Here is a 14,852-nt window from a genome sequence, read left to right as displayed (position 1 = left end):
TATCACTTCTGGTGGTGGCATAACAAAAAAAATTATTACATTTTTGATTAAAAAATGTTCTGAGGGTCAGTAGTCCCAGTTTCTGGGAAGGATAACTAAAATGCATGGAGATGCAGAATTTATGCATTTATTTTCACCCAGTCATTCGTTCTTTCTCATCCTCCCTGTGGTTATATTACTCCTTTTCCCCTGGAATTCCTTGTCATTTTTGCCTGGAATAGGGGTAATAATAAGAAAAAAATTTGGCCGTTTTTTTAATATATACTTCTGATTGCATCCAAACACATACATCTGTTTCACCGAGATTGTCATTTTTGCCAGATGCTTAAATCTATAAAATCTAATTTCCAATGTCTATTTTGCTCATATTGGAGCTGAAGAAGTAAAATTGGACTTTTTCGTTTTGCTTATTGGGCCCATAATTTTTGACATCCTGCCCAATTTTTGCTAGAAATCTCAATCTTATCTTACTGTTTGCAAAGGTTCATTGGTCTGTGCAGTTGGATAGGTCTGCTTCTAATCTAATGGCAGAAAGTCTGAAATCCTTGCACAAACTCTGGCTCCCAAAAGATTATATTTAGCTTTAAAAAATCTGGTTTAAAATGTTTTTTCCCTGATGTTTTTTTTTTAAGTAAGCAGAACGTGTACATTAATTGGTATCATTGTAGAGCTTAATTTTCCCCATTTTCTCTAATACCACCCTCTTTTCATCTCATGGCTTTGATGCCACGAAGCTCGGAACTAGGTTACTACCTCAAGATGCCAAAACATGGCACACAGGGATAGTCAGTTAACAACTGACCGCTCCGGTGGCCTAGTGGCTAAAGCGTCTGCCTCGGATATGGGAGGTCATGGGGTTGATCCCCGGCCGAGTCATACCAAAGACTTACAAAAATGGTACTAACAGCTGCATCGCTTGGCGCTCAGCATTAAGAGGTTAGTGTTAGGGCTGGTCGGCCTGGTGTCAGGATAATGTGACTGGGTGGGACATCATGATACATGCCTGTGGCATGATGCCCCAGTGTTAGACATTGCTATAAACTGTCACACTGCAGACATCGTAGCAATATGACTAAATTTTTTTTCAAGCTATGTTAAAAATCCAAATCACACATACACACACACAAATTGAGGCTTCTGACTGACTGAACCTGCTACCACTGTGTTCACTGGTAAACAGTGTATTAAGCTTAAATCACCGAGTTAAAAAATCAAAGAGCAATGCCAATCTTGGGATCAGAACTCATAAAGTCATGGAAATTGATAAAAATGGTGACATAAAGAATAGGAAAAGATGCAAGAGTAGAAAATGATGTGATTTTATAGAAAATTCTGTTTTCTGGTTTAGCATAAATTCAGTTTCAGTTGCCAAAGATTTTGTATTTTAAATGTATGGTTTGTAGCAGCCACAAAATCTACAAAAGGATGGAAATGTTATATATGTGGGAAATTATAATTTGAAAGGTGGAATCCTTATCTTGAATGTAAATTTTTTTTTGAAGTATGGAGCCACAAGTAAAATTTTGATTCAGTATCCATTATCCAACATTATTTCTACAATAAATTCATGTAGCTTAAAAGGGCTGCAAGATAATATTACTACCCCCACGATAAATTGGCTGAATACAGGATCTGTTTTAGGACTGCGTTTCCCCATGACTACAGTATGCTATACCTGACTACTTCTAGTGTGCACTATTGCCACTTGCCAGTGTTGTATGACTTAACATGATGGTAAGTAATTTACTAAATCTATTGTTGCTTTCTGCTATGGGAACTGACCTAAAGTTTTGTCTGGTGGAGCCTAGCCCCATCATATAGTAAAGTTGGATCAAAGTTCTCTCAGGAGAAAAAAAACAAAACAGTAAAATAATGTGTATTACTGTGCATTAGAAAAAAAGAAACCCATTTACCATGCAAATGTACAGTTTACCATACTTGAAAAAAAGTAAATTGTCTGTGTCAGTGAGAGAAAAAAGAGAGTCATAAAATTGAAACCATGTCACACTCTTTCAGGAAACAAATAAGAACAGTATAGTAATAAAGCAAATAAACTTAACATGACTGCTACCATGGGCTAAGCCTTCCTTGTTGGTACAGTTGATTTTTATCCATCTAAAAATGACTTGCTACTAAAAATAGAAAATATTTAAAGACTATCAACAACAACTTGAAAAAAGTTGGACCGTATTTGACAAGTACACATTAAGACTTTAATTTTGTACACAAGAATGAGCAGATTGTAATTAAATATGGCTTACATTATTAAAAGTGAAAAATCATTTTAAGTAATTTTGTGTAAGAAAACCCCAACTCCTGTAACAGAATTGGACCAAATTTAATTGAAAGCATCCAGACACCAAGGCCTTGGATGAAGAAGATCCCCTTCAAATATGGCTATTGTTACTAAAATTAGAAAAGTTTGAATTTCTTTTTTTGTAAAAAGAAGTTCAAGAGCATTTTACTAATTTTGGCATGAATCTGGCTTAATGGCTCTTCAGCTAAAGGTGCCAGGTGAGCAATCTTAAGACCCACTTTTTTTTGCTTTCCTTTTAATGCAAAAAACTTACACCAAGCTGCACCCAAAAATGTTGACAATAAATTTTAGCAAACCAAGCCATAATGTAAATTGAGCAAATGGTGTGGTGTTCGCAGCTGTCAGCATTGGTTAATTTCAACCTTTTCAATAAAAAAAATATTAAAAAAATGAGAGCAATTTCAATCTTTGACCGAGAACATCCTGGCATCAAGATCCATGAAATTTAAACAAATGATGCGGTAAAACAGAAGAACCTTTCAACAATTTCTTAACAAGGTTTATCAGAGACCACAAAACATGCCTGTAAGCAGTTATTTGTCTGATGCTGTAGATAACCTGTGCACAACAAAGTAGTGTTCAAAAGTGAGACAACTCCAGTGGCCTCAGTGGTTAGAGTGTCTGCCTTGGATGGGGGAGGTCACAGGTTTGAACCCTGACCAGGCCATACCAAAGACCTATAAAAATGGTATTAGAAGATGCCTCACTTGGTGCTCAGCATTAGGGGGTTAGTGTTAGGACTGGTTGGCCTGGTGTCAAGATAATGCGACACATCTGCAACATGATGCTCCAGTGCTAGACATCTCTATAAACTGCCACACTGCAGACATCATAGTGATTTGACTCAAATTGTTCAAGTTATGTTAAAAATCCCAACACACACACACACAGTGTTACTGTGACCTATTTTCCCATGGGGGAGAGGCACATTTATGCAAGAACATACTGACCAAGGTCATGTAGATAACAATGCATACAGCTGGAGATTTGTCTGATTTGTACAATATTTGTACTCTGGATTAAGAAATAAATAATGATGGGGTTGGAAAACGTGGTTCCTGTGACCAATATTTACTTGAAATGGTTTCAATATCTGTACAGAACATTCTGACCATGTTCCATGAACAACGTACCTACAGATGGGGTTTGCTTGGAAGACAAAAATTTTACAGCAGGGTTAACCTGTGAACAAAAAATTCATTAATGTAAGAAAAGAAGATCACCATGATCAACTTTCAGCTGTGATGGCTTAGAAGGATGCAAGGAGCAACCTGACCATGTTCAATAGAAACAGCATAGCTACTGTTGGAAAATTATGATTAAGAGACCACTTGTAGACTGAAGTTAACAATGACAATGTTCATAAATGCAGACCTGCCAACCTTGATGAGCTGTCTCAGTAAGGCAGTTGAATTTTTCCCCGTAAGATTGACCAGTTTTCAGTAAGGTGTAACAAAATATCAATAACTGCCACTGTAAAGCTGGAAAACGTAATTAAAAGTTTGGCACATCGACGATAAACATTATGTTCAACTGAAAAGTTTGTAAAGTATGTGTAGACTTTATTTACAACTAGTACAGTTGCACAAACTCTGCTTCCAAACCCTATGCAGCTCAATGGCTTGTTGCTATCTCTACACTTGACATGATTCTTGGAAATTCTTTTCCATTTCACATGACGACGGCAATCATATCTCCCGCCACAAGACTTACTCAAATTGTCATGTGATGTTTAATAAATGTAATTGTGTCCTTTCCAGCTTTTATTCACTAGAATCTGAATACTCCTTTTTATTCTTCTGTGTTGATTATTAACACTTTTCTAGAAGCTTATTTTCCCTTTCATCTTAAACGTGCATTGCTTTGTGGATGCCATTTAAAAAAATTCTATAATTAACAGTTTGATTACACAGATGCTTCGCTTGAACAAATAGGTGCAGTTTAAAGTGTCTGGGGTGCTGCTGTAAAGTTAGTCTGGTTCCCTGACTAATTTCACAAATTCAGTGATGAAACCCGGATCCAAATAAAACCCGGATGAACCAATTATCAGGATTTTTCGGCAATGATCATTCTTCTGTAGTTTTAACTAGTATGCCGTAAGTCCGTATTTTATGGGTAATTTTCATAAGACTTATGACAAAATCGTAAAAGTTGGCAGGTCTGTAAATGTACATGTAAGAAAACACTACTGTGAATGACATTTATCTATGGTAGTTCACAATGATGCAAGAAACACCTTGATCAAATTATATACACACAGCTAGTCTACAGCTGGAGATCTGCCTGAAGACAAAGTTTGAATCTTGGTTTTAACCCTCCCAAAAGGTCATTTATATTTAACAAAGTAGGTCATGGTACCTTGTCTCCCTTGGGACACCCTAAGTTCCATGAAGATTGAATGCATAAAGGAGTAAAACCAAGCTTTTACACTATTATCCTAAGGATGATGCTAATAATGATGGTGTAGACTGTACTGCATAGGCTCTCCCGTGAGGTGAGGTAAAAAATATCCCACATAATGGAATCTGACCACATCTAATTTCATTTAATTTTAGCTCTTGTCTGATAAAAACTGGTCATCATTTTATTTTTATTTTTACCTAGACAGTGGTATACTTTTATTCTTACTGTGGAGCTATACCGAAAAACAGGGATCGCTGTTGATTACAATAATGAAGTCAAGTCAGGTGATATTTAGTATCAATATTAGGATCTTTTACAAATCACAGAAGTTATAGAGGATAGCACGTTCTTGAGAACCAACTCCACAGTATTGCATTCCATACAAGAGATGTACCAATGTACTAATATTTTGTAAATACCACATTTCAGATATTAGTTCTACCTTTTTGTAGTGTATGCTGGCCATTTGTGGACTGCACCCAGTCAAATATTTGTCAAAATGACTTTATTCCGATATTATAATGTTATAATGGTTTCCTCAGACTGGTTGCACATAGATTATTGAAAAATTAACACAAATAAATAACAATATCAGTGAAACAGATGAGAACAAGCGGAAACAAATACTTGTAAATTTGAAATATGTTTTTATATGGATTATACTTGATGTGTCACCACTCTCCGAATACAACTCAACAACCTCATGTCTGCCCAGTTTTAATAAATTTACACCAGACATGGAAGCTCAAAAGCCAACAAGCTAATAATGATAGTAGTTCTGATAGAGCTGACTAGTATCAGTTGTATAATGGCCTACATTAGTTTGATCGTATGTATGTTGATTGGCAATTGGCACCGATGAGATCGTCACAGATGCAACTTCTGCTGATTGGCCATTCTGGGGATCATGTTGGAGAGTGGAAAGAACAGAACCAGAGACAGAGGTCAAGCTGCCTTGCTGGCTACCTAAGAGGTAGGAATCAGACGCTGCAGGCTGAAAGTGAAGGGGAATAGCTCCTGTTCCTGTTGAGTCTGCAGCTGATGGGACACTTACTAGTTTGAGGGAGGTTTTTGTTTGTCCAGGATTGGCTATTCCAGGATTAACTGACTGAAGGGGGGATTCTGTTGCTCTGCCTTGAAGGGCTTCTTGAAGCATGCTTCTGTGCCCTGAACGGAAATTGGTCTGAGACTGAACGAGTAATAATTGGTCCCTTTCTTGAGGATGGGAGTTTACAACCATCCCATTAGGATCTGGAAGTACACTTTGTGTTACCTGAACCAAGTTTTCATCTGAAGCAAGTGATCTTGAATCCATTGATTGAATTTCCTGTGACTCAGTTGTCTGTGTTTGCACATCTGACAGGATGGATCTAGCTTCTGATGACTGGAGGATATCACGTATAATCATACGATTGTCTGCCCCTACCTGTTGGTCTTGGGTGATGTTCAAATGCTGATCTGGACGAAGAGTGTCCGGTAGACTAATGATACCTGATGATTCAGAAGGTTGAAAGTCTGATGGCAATAGGATTCGATACTCCTGTGTTCCCTGCATGTTTCCAGGATCGTGAATCAGAACTCGCACATGCTGTGGAATTGATTGATCAGTGAAAAAGACCTGTGTGTCACTACTAGACCCATTCAGTAAAGTATTCTGATCTACAAACAGAGCCTTGTGTGCTGAACTTTGTGCACCAATCACTTGCATGGCTTGCTGACTATCTGTATTATCTAAATTCAAGTCTTTTTGTTTGTTTTTCATTGTCTGAATATGAAGGTATTCCAAATTTTCTGCATCTTCTGACATAGTCTGACTCACTCCTCGATGATTAACTGCCACAATCATTTGCCTTGTAGTACAAGACATGTTCTTTTTACCCATCTTTCCTTTCTTTACAAGAGGAGGTGATACAGATATCTCTGTTGACTCCAAGGATAAATCATCAACAGTTTCCTGCAGTGTCTCTTCATCTGTGGTACCAGGCTGGCACTTGATCTGCATCATTAAGTCTCTGATTTTCTCTGCATCTAACTTGTGACGATTTGTAAGGTGCAACCGCATGTTGCCACGTGTTGTGCTCTTGTAATGACATTGAGGGCAGTGAAAAGGCTTTTCACCACTGTGTGTTCGGAAGTGTACCAACAACTGTGTTCTGGTTTTGAATGTTTTGGGACACTGGTTACACTGGTGACTGCGTACACTACTGTGACGATGAAACACATGACTATTTAAAGAGGTTCTACTTTTAAATCCACTTCCACAGTGCTCACATACAAATGGTGTTGCTTCAAAATGTACCAGTTTGTGATCTCGAAGCTGAAATTTTGTGAAGCATTCCTTTCCACATATGTCACATGTGAATGGTTTCCAGCCCTTTGGCAATGGGACTCCATGTCGGAAGTATTTATGATAATGGATATAGTAAAAATTGGGATCTTTTGTCTTGTAGCCACAAATGTCACAAACCTTAGGGCTCAGTACATCTTTGCTCTCGACGAATATGTACTTAATAACCTCTTCCAAATCAATATCATGTGTTTTTATTATATGAGAGACAACCCTTTTGGGAAATATAAATTCATTTCCGCATAGAGTACATTTAAATTTGTTATCACCTCCTGTGTCTTTAGCCATCTGTTCAACCTCATTAACCATACGTGTGATGGCATTATTTCTTGGGAGGTATCTTCGCTTTGCACGTGGTTTGGTCCCTTTTCCTTTCTCTGCTGAGCTAGATGGTAAATATGTTTTATCTTCCGAGTCTTTGCTATCAAGAAAAGAATCAATGTTTTCAACAATTTCCCCACTCTCATGTTCCATCATCTCACGGATCTCCTTTGTCCGCTTTTTGGGTGGTGGTCTCATTACAACTTCTTGCTTCACAATGGGCTCTGGGGATGCAACTCTTCTGTGAGATAAAAAGTGAAAATAAAGTTTAAATAAAATGACTATCAGTGAATCACACTTAATCTCAATATTTTGTTCTAAAGTGCAGATTCTAGAGCTTTCAATGAATGTGACTTATAAAATCCATGATTACATGTTTTTTGATTGGATATCAAAAGGTCATGTGATCTTAAGTTATTCAACATAGTGCACTGACTTGCTGTAATTGACATTTGCACAATGTAATGACATTATTCCTGCATCATGCTGCTGAAATTGCATTTTCAATATTGAAACAAATTACAAAGTTTTGCACTAAATAATTTAATAAAACAAACTGTTTTGGGTAAATACAGATCCTGAATCAGTTTATTATCCTGATAAAAGTGGAATGCAAATTAAATGCAGCATAAATGCATACAAAACTGATAACTACATTTCGATGAAAATGGAGAGCAAAAATAAAAATTGAGAAATAAATGAAAAGTAGAAGTCGAAAAATAAGTAAATGTATTTCAGGAAAGTAATTTTTTCAGGCTGCTCCTAAATTTCTATAGTCAAAGGCAATTTTGCATGATGATCTGGGGGATATTCTTTATGATGACAGTTCTTCAAACTGTGTCATGTTCTTGTTCCGTTACCCGTAGCAACCACCAGTAATAGCATTACATCATCACTTGTGGTTGTACCTACATGTACACAATTTTTAATATAATGAAATATACCTGCAGCAATGAAACCTTGAACACTGCATTAATGAAATCATCACTGTTTCACGTTTCTTCTGACATAAATTTCTATGACTACTCAAATTTCAAAGGTTGCCATGGTTACCAGACCACATCATTATTCAATCAACTGCAGTAGTTTCAAGGCCAGTGAAAAATACTGGAAGTTCTTGACTAGCCAGCAAGTTTTCCATTCAAACTGCCTGTGGCTAGATCTATTTTCAGTATTACAGCCAATGGTCTTGTTTTGTTTTGGAGGTGGGTGGGTTTTTTTTAGGCCATGTCTGATGCTGCTCTTATAAGTTCTTACTAATGAATAAAGCCTTGTACTATATCTCTAACATTCAAAGTATAAGTATGACATGTTTTAATTAAAAAATACTAAGATTTTCCTCTAAAAATTGCACAAACTTAAAATAATAGGAGAGAGATAAGTGTGTGTGTTTGTGTCTACACTGTTAGGAACATGTATGTTTTCAGGAAATTGTTATTTTTCAAGCTTCTTTGGCACAATAGATGTATATTTTTGCTACAGAGAACAGCATGTAATACAGTGATATTTTGCTGTATCCATTTTGTGTTATTAACATTTCCATTCTTGCAAAAATAATTTATATCAGTTAAACTAAATTCTCTTGACAACCTTGGGGTTTTATGAAGTCAAGTTATTTACACATAATAATAATAATAATAATAATGAGGACTTTGTATAGCGCCTAATCTTTAGAAGCTCTATAAGCGCTTTACAACATTAGACAACACCTATAAGATAAAAAAACATATACATGTATAATGATATGATTACAAAAACAAACACCATGAAATTAGAAAACAAAAAACATGCTGGGAATATTTAAGGCAGGAAACATTTTTATGTCTTTATGTTTGTTCTTGCAGTCGAAATAAGTGAGTTTTGAGAGCACTCTTGAATGGTATCACTGTGTCTTTGTGTCTAAGTTCAGTGGGCAATTCATTCCATGTTGCTGGGCCCTGGTATGCAAAAGAACACTGTCCATATGACTTTGTTTTCATAGTGGGAATAATAAGTATACGATTGTCAGAAGAGGAGTGTAAGTATCTTGCTGGTGTGTACACATGAGTGAGGTCGGATAGGTATGTTAGACTAGAGTCCGTCAATGAAACGTAGCACAGAGAACAAATTTTGTATTTGATTCTGGATCGAATGGATAGCCTGTGTAGGGTAGAGCAGCGGGGAGGTGTGCTCTGATCGTGGTGCTCTTAAGTATGATCCGAGCAGTTGTGTTTTGAACTTTCTGGAGTAGATATTGAGATGAACCAGACAGAACTGAGTTACAATAGTCCAGTCTTGAACTGGGCTATAGTGTATTCCATTTGCAGACACAGTTTGTGTCCTGTTGACCAAGTAGGACTCGAACCACAGTAAGGCTGTATCATGAATGCCAAATAACTGCTGGAGACGGTGAAGTAATATATCATGGTCTATTGTGTCAAACGCTGCAGACAAATCAAGGACAGTGAGGACTGTAATCTTTTCGCTATCCAAAGCAGAGAGAATGTCATTAACTACTTTTAGAAGAGTAGTTTCAGTACTGTGGGAAGGGCGATATGCAGATTGTACATTGCTAAAAAGACTGTTTGAATTCAGATGAAATACAAGCTGGGATAGAACAACCTTTTCTAAGATTTTTGATATGAATGGGAGATTAGAAACTGGGCGGTAGTTCTGTAAATCATTATGGTCTAGTGTTGGTTTCTTCAGCAGAGGCTTTACAATGGCAGTTTTGAAAAATGATGGGAATTCCTCTGATGAGAGAGAGGTATTAATAACATCAGTTAGTGAAGGCAATACTGGATCTAAGCACTCAAGCAGCAGTGATGTTGGAATTTGATCAAGTTCAGATGACTTTGGTGCACTCTTCATCAATTTTTCAGTCATATCACTACAATGTCTGCAGTGTGGCAGTTTACAGTGATGTCTAGCACTGGGGCATCAGGCCACAGACATGTAGCATGATGTCCCACCCAGTCATATTATCCTGACACCAGGCCGACCAGTCCTAACAGTAACCTCGTAATGCTGAGTGCCAAGTGAGCCAGCTGTTAGTACCATTTTTGTAAGTCTTAGGTATAACTTGGCCAGTATTCGAACCCGCAACCTCCCGCTTCAGAGGCAGATGCTCTAACCACTAGGCCACCAGAGTGGTCTGCACTAAATGCCAATTCGTCACAGACGACACCAGCTCTAGTGCAGCATCATATTACACCTTACGTTTCTGATACTGAGTACAGTGATGTTTTTTTAAAATGGAATATTCATTTCTGGCAATGAGATGCAGATAGTACCAAACATGAAGATGTGCCCATTCCAGCATTGGTTCTGACTCAGACATTAAATAAAACCAGCACTGGACTCGTGCAAGCATCTCAGATGGCACCTTACAGGTGAATTAATCCTGGATATAAATAGTGAACATCTGAAGATAACTATGTCTCAACACTGCAAGACAAGAACCCCAGCCTTCTTCAGCCTTGTTCACCATGTTTCAACATACTTCCACAGTTCAGTCCCATGCACTGCCCGAGGCTTCTCTATCATCATATTCCTTAGTCTGAAGATTCACCCCCATAAGCTAATTCTTCCTTTTTCACTTAACAACATACATCAATGGCCACTAATAATGTTGCCTTATCTGCCAATCTATTATTCAACAAAGACCAACCGTTATTCAAACAATTACCGCGCTCTGAGTTGGAGCTTTAAGATGGTCAACAGGCTTTTCTTATCACACTGTTGTTATTCTACTTTCATCCTATCTATCTACAGGACACATAGCTGGCTTTTCACACACAGTTTCCATAAATATTAGCTCTCTCAACAAATTCATTTAGGATCCATGGTTCAGAAATGAAGACACATAGACTGGTTCTTAATCTAGTTCATAATGGAGATTATGCAGAAATTCCTTAAGTTTGCATTTATGAACCCAGTTTACCAGCTGAAAGCACACACATTTGGTGTGAATATGAATCACAAGGTCCGCACGAAAGTTATGGACATAGGTATGTAACACTTTAAGTCCAACTACATATTATACATATTTAAATATTGCACAAGGTAAGTTATCCTAGGAATCAAGACACGAAAAACCTTTGTTTTGCTTTTCCTTCATCATCGATTCCTTGATAACAAGAACAAATCCAATCTGATTCCATCCCAACATTTTACAAAATCAAGTATGGAGTTTAAAAAAACCATTTGAACTGAGACTTTTCTTGACCTCTTGGGTCACATCAGTGCAGCTGCAGATCTTCTTATCCTGGGCTACCTATTCATAAGACCACTGCAGAGGGGTCGATATCCCAGTGGCAGCCAAAACTCTGAACACCAGATCAAGCAATTCCAGTTTGGGAATTTGAAGTTTCATCTCAGCCAATTGGACAGTCTCATTTGGCCTATCATTGACATCCAACTGCACGATCATCCACTGGAAATTACAATCTGCAGATACCAACATGGCATGCTGGGATACCCCTCCAATGCCCTCCTTCCAACAAATAATTGGGGTTTGAATGCTTTAGGAGTATAATACCAATCTTTTGAAAATGAGGGATGTAGTGAATGCCTTTCATTTGTGGCAGATCACATTATGTGGAAGGGCATTTTCATTCTATATGACAACTTAACTGTTGTTGATTGCATCTACATTAAAGTGTGCCACATCCTAGAAATGTTCAGTGCCCTAGAAAATTCACTGTCCCAATGGAATCAGTCAATACAATACATACCATATGGTCCACTTTTGGGGTGAAACGATACACCTGTGCCATAATTCATGATACACAGCCTGTGATAAAATACATATCGATACCCTTGATGGTCTTTCCATCTTTGAAAGGTCAATGATGCACCTTTATGTATGTTGAAATAATGTTTGTACTTCCAGCATGCAGATTATGGATGGAGATATAGTTTGTTGAAATAATGTTTGTACTTCCAGCATGCAGATTACGGATGGAGATATAGTTATCATATATTTATATGCAATTCTCACTGATCACAAGAAAATAAAAATAATTTCAAACAGGCTACCTGTTGGTTGTCAGTGAGCTTTATTCATCATTTTAGGCCATTTAATGGTGGCTCCATTAACTCACTTTAGCCACAGGTCCTTTGTTTTGCACTGCATGAATTCTCTGAAAACAGCTTATTACCAATTTCAACTTAAACTTGAAGACAAGAACAGTTAAATAAAAATTGTATAATTTGCAAATCTTATGTTACAGGTTTAGGTTCAAATAAACAGTAACAAAAGAATGAGCGAAAACAACAAGCTTTGAAAAATTTAACAAACAATTTATTTTCTTGGAAAAAACACTATAAAAATGAAAAAATAAGAACTTACGGTTTTAAGAATCAAGTCCAAAATTAATCCAAGAACATGGTTCCCACGCTTTTCTAAATATAAATTTCCAGGTCTTTTCCAGGATTAAATTAATTTTTTCAAGGTTAACATATGACCATTACTGAATGGAACTAAAGAACGTTTTGGATTATAAAACATGCATTTTCCAAATCTGAAGATGTTTATCTTTCAAGACCCTCCAAAACATATATGTCAGAAAAGAACTGATCATGTACAAAACCAAAAAATGGGTCACACGAAACAAATATGACTATATTCCTATAAACTGGCGTTTAAAGCCATTTCAATGTACAGAATACAAATTCTAACTTACTTTGCTGACCTGCATTATGTTGCTACGTGGAAATAACATAATGAGCATAAATTGTTTTGTTTCCATTCAAACCTTTAATTCTAAAGAATTTTAGAGCAATATATGTGCATGTTATACAAAGTAAACATCTACTATCATAGTATGAAAAAAAACCAATAAAGTAAAGTATTAGAATCTTATCTTGTAGCGAAAAAAGTTTAACCCTGAATTTGTGTGTGTCAATAACATCTCAAACAAGATTTTTCAACCAACTGAAACTCCTTAAGACGATTTGGTTAAAAATTCCATCATTTAAAGACATTTACAAAAGAGTTTCAAAATTATACATTGTTGTATAAACAATGGCTGAATTTTCTGTAAAATCAACTTGTCTTCTTGTAGTTCAATAAACCAGTCCCCAAACCTGTATTAATACATGGGCTCTTATCATTTCTTAACATATAATAAAAGGGACGACAATTTCCCATTTCTCCTGCGGTCCATTAAAGATCTGAAACCAATGCTTCAAGCTACAAGTCACTGTTTGCACCAAAGATCAGCTCAGAGATTCAACATTTTTCTAATCCGGGTTTCCTCCGAATATTCCAACCATATGTTTCACATCTGGACATTTCGGATGGAGTGTGGGTTCAGAGCAATTACATATAAAAAATTTGGAATATGCCACCACTGTAAGATAGCTTACCAGCGGGACTAGCAAATTTAAAATTTGTTATATCGATTTATACCTGCGTGAAATCGATAGGAAAATTATTTATTTTCTCAAAAATGGCAAGTATTATGATCATTATGTCTTTAATCCGCTGACGACTAGATGAAACTCAGCATGGATGAAACCTGACCCGGTACTAGCCATTTGTGTTAATAGTCACATGACTTCACAAATCTTAAACAATGACATCTTAAGTCTAACAGTCACGTGATAGCAAACAAAAAAAACTCCTTTTCAATGTTGTTGTACAAAATGTAAATTATATTAAATGAAAGTCTGATACCTTTTGTAAAAGCCAGAAAGAACATATAATTCTCAATATTTTTATTTCGAGAACAACTACAAGAAACTTGGCCAGTCTGATTCATCAAGAAGAGTAGTCTGGTTCCCTGCTTCGTATGCTCCCTGCATGAGAGAGCACATGTCAATGTGGTAGTCACGTGATACAACAAACTCCGAAAGTTGGTCTCAGAATAAATATACAGAATTTTGAGCCCTTTTGTTTTTGTATTTTTATTTCAACAACTTTCATTTAAATTTTTTCTACAATATTTGAAAATGACGATTGTGAGATTGTGTTCCTGTGCAACTAGCAATCGAAATAGCTAATACCAGCTTAAATTTCATCAATGCATTAGTTTTATCGTCGTTCAGCAGATTAAAGACATAATGATTTTAATGCTCGCAATTTCTGAGAAAATAAATAATTTTCATATCGATTTCATGCAGGTATAAATCAATTTAACAATGTTTAAGCTTGCTAGCCACCTGCTAAGCGGCTATGCTTTAACGCCACCACGTTGGCCTCTTGTGATGCTAGACTGGTTTTCATACCTTCCATAAAAATAAAAATAAATATGTATATCGAGCTGTGAAACAAAAAGTCTTCTAGATGAATCTAATCCAAGGAGTGTTTGGATTGTCTCTACAAATATATTTATGGCAAGCACCCAAATGCTCCATACTACAACATCCTAATATTCTAGTTAGAACTTGATAAATTTAACTTACGATCAGTTCAGTTACGACTCGATTACATAACTGTTTTAGGCATCAAGTTGTGGAGATAAATTTCCGGGTTTTCCC

The 14,852-nt window shown here is 36.6% G+C and overlaps 1 protein-coding gene across 2 annotated transcripts in view; it reads right to left on the bottom strand.

Annotated features, from left to right (window-relative positions):
* Nucleotides 1-111: 111 nt before the first annotated feature.
* LOC149785497 (uncharacterized) overlaps nt 112-14,852 on the bottom strand; it is a 33,163-nt gene continuing 18,422 nt past the window's right edge. Inside the window, exon 4 of one of the 2 annotated variants that reach the window (XM_089979280.1) lies at nt 112-7,629. In XM_089979280.1, the coding sequence (XP_089835406.1) occupies nt 5,481-7,629 (2,149 nt within the window). In that variant the 3' untranslated portion in view covers nt 112-5,480. The remainder of the gene's footprint in view (nt 7,630-14,852) is intronic. The other variant, XM_089979281.1, reaches the window with a different exon arrangement.

This window comes from Sinohyriopsis cumingii, chromosome 13 (assembly GCF_028554795.1).
Source record: "Sinohyriopsis cumingii isolate HCF-2022 chromosome 13, ASM2855479v2, whole genome shotgun sequence".
NCBI classification, from domain to species: Eukaryota; Metazoa; Mollusca; class Bivalvia; order Unionida; family Unionidae; genus Sinohyriopsis; species Sinohyriopsis cumingii.
The sequence above is the reverse complement of the archived record's forward strand: the minus strand, read 5'-3'. Positions and strand labels throughout refer to the sequence as shown.